The sequence below is a fragment of the Phytophthora parasitica genome, assembly GCF_000247585.1.
Source record: "Phytophthora parasitica INRA-310 unplaced genomic scaffold supercont2.130, whole genome shotgun sequence".
Classification (NCBI taxonomy): Eukaryota; Oomycota; class Peronosporomycetes; order Peronosporales; family Peronosporaceae; genus Phytophthora; species Phytophthora nicotianae.
The window spans coordinates 46120-48027 of record NW_008649116.1 but is presented as its reverse complement, the minus strand read 5'-3'; the positions used below and the strand labels follow the sequence as shown (position 1 = coordinate 48027).

At 50.9% G+C, this 1908-nt stretch overlaps 2 protein-coding genes across 2 annotated transcripts in view; one reads left to right on the top strand and one right to left on the bottom strand.

Moving 5' to 3' along the window:
• Positions 1-417, top strand: part of PPTG_24616 (hypothetical protein) — a gene marked incomplete at its 3' end in the record, with an annotated part of 4566 nt that extends 4149 nt beyond the window's left edge. The window contains exons 5-6 of the mRNA XM_008918009.1: positions 16-217; positions 284-417. Coding sequence (XP_008916257.1) covers positions 16-217; positions 284-417 — 336 coding nt within the window. The remainder of the gene's footprint in view (positions 1-15; positions 218-283) is intronic.
• PPTG_19493 (hypothetical protein) lies at positions 147-1895 on the bottom strand. Its single transcript, XM_008917990.1, has one exon. The coding sequence runs from the start codon at positions 1779-1781 to the stop codon at positions 549-551; it is 1233 nt and encodes a 410-aa protein (XP_008916238.1). The 5' UTR covers positions 1782-1895; the 3' UTR covers positions 147-548.
• Between the last annotated feature and the right edge of the window lie 13 nt (positions 1896-1908).

Here is a 1908-nt window from a genome sequence, read left to right as displayed (position 1 = left end):
GGTTGGGATGGGAAGCCCATTCCGTACTGGCTGTACAAGTTGCACGGTCTTGGAGTGGAGTACAAGTGCGAGATCTGCGGCAACCACAGCTACTGGGGACGACGTGCATTCGATCGACACTTCCAGGAATGGCGTCATGCCTTTGGTATGCGCTGTCTGAAGATCCCCAACACGAAGCATTTCCACGATATCACGCTCATGAGAGACGCTATCCAGCGTAAGTCCTGCTTTATCGTTGATATTGTGTCTTTGACTGAGCTGACGGTGTTGTTTGTTTGAATAGTTTACGAGAAGTTGAAAGATCAGATCGACGCTGAGAGCTGGAATGCGTCGAATGAGGAGGAATTCGAGGACTCGGAAGGTAACGTGCTGAACAGAAAGACGTACGAGGATCTGGCTCGCCAAGGCTTGCTGTAAGCACATCTCGTCGACTCGTAAGGTTGTCGTCCTTGATCTTCGTTGGAACCCTCAATTCAAACTCATTGATCGTATCTGCGTCAGGCTGGTTTGCTATTCTATTGACCTTGTTCTTGGTGTAAAGAGTTGTTCTACAGTTTGACCATCTCGATGCTCTGCTCTGTGCTGTAGCCGTTGGAACAGGAGCGCTGCTTATACTTGATCATGGCTTGGTTAACTACTTTGGTGGTGGAACACTCGATCCAGACTTCGTGCCGCTTTTGCACGAGTAATTCACGTGGCGTCGTTTGCTCCAGTGTATCCCAATCCGATGCAGGTGGCACCTTGAGCAACGGACTATCGCAGTTCACAAGCGTCTCTGGCAGGTCGTACTTGTAGTAATAGTGACCTTTGTGGTAACCTTCGACGAAGCCATACTTCTGGCAGTAGTGGATGCCTACAGGCGGATCGGACGGCATCACTACCGCACTGGAATCTTCACATGGATTGGGCAATGTTTCGTCTACAAAATCCCAGTATTCTCGCTGATTCAGTGCAAGTTTGGGGTGTGTCGCTCCCAAATTCGTTAACAAAGTGTGTTTGATTCCGTGGTTGGCCACAGCCAGTGTGTACGCGAACATCTCGACCATCCAGGCATCATCCACTCGACGACCTTGCACGACAAAGTCGCAGTAGTCATCGACCATGAGCTCCATATCATGTCGAGTCATGATGTATGGAGGTCCTGTGCTTGAGTAATATTCTCGTGCATCATTACGCGTCACGTTCATGCAAGGCTTCCCAGTGCAAATGGCCTCCAGTTTCGCTCTATAAGCATCAGCATACCAGCCAATGTTCAAGTAATTGTACCAGTCCTGTGCAATAGCAACGCCGTCGGCTACTGTGTCGTTCACGGTGGACAAATGTCGTTTCCCATGGTAGTATTTGGTCATATTCCGACCTGTATTCACCTCCAGTGGCTTGAAGAAGACCATATCTCCGTCGATGAGCGCGATGATATCGTGTTTCACAGGTGGCTGTGCGTTCCGCAGAAAGTGGCGCAGGGCGAATGGCTTATTGTATGGAGTGTAGTAGTCGGTGACATTAGGCGTTGGATGAGGCGAGTACGACGGTGTGAAGTGTCTGCGGAAGTCATAGTATAGTGTAGGCTCCCGCATGACTTCCTCGCGCTGGGAGTCTGTGCAGCCTGAAAGAATTTGCGTTATTGGGCCACGCTGACCCACAGCAACAGCCGAGTACTGTAGGATGGTCTGCAGCGGCACACGTCGGCCTTGGTCGCAGCTCATACTGAAGACGATGTGGAGCTCGCTACGGTCTTCGTCGCCCTGGTAGACGTTGCGTGGAGTTGGCTGGGGCGCAGACATTGGAGTAGTCGTTGAGAGAGTGTTGTTGTCATTGTTGTGTACATGATCCTTGCTCTCCTGCTTGGCCAGCAGCAGTGTCACCAGCTCGTCCACGACTTTGGAGCTGCGTAACTTATTGCGTTGCTCA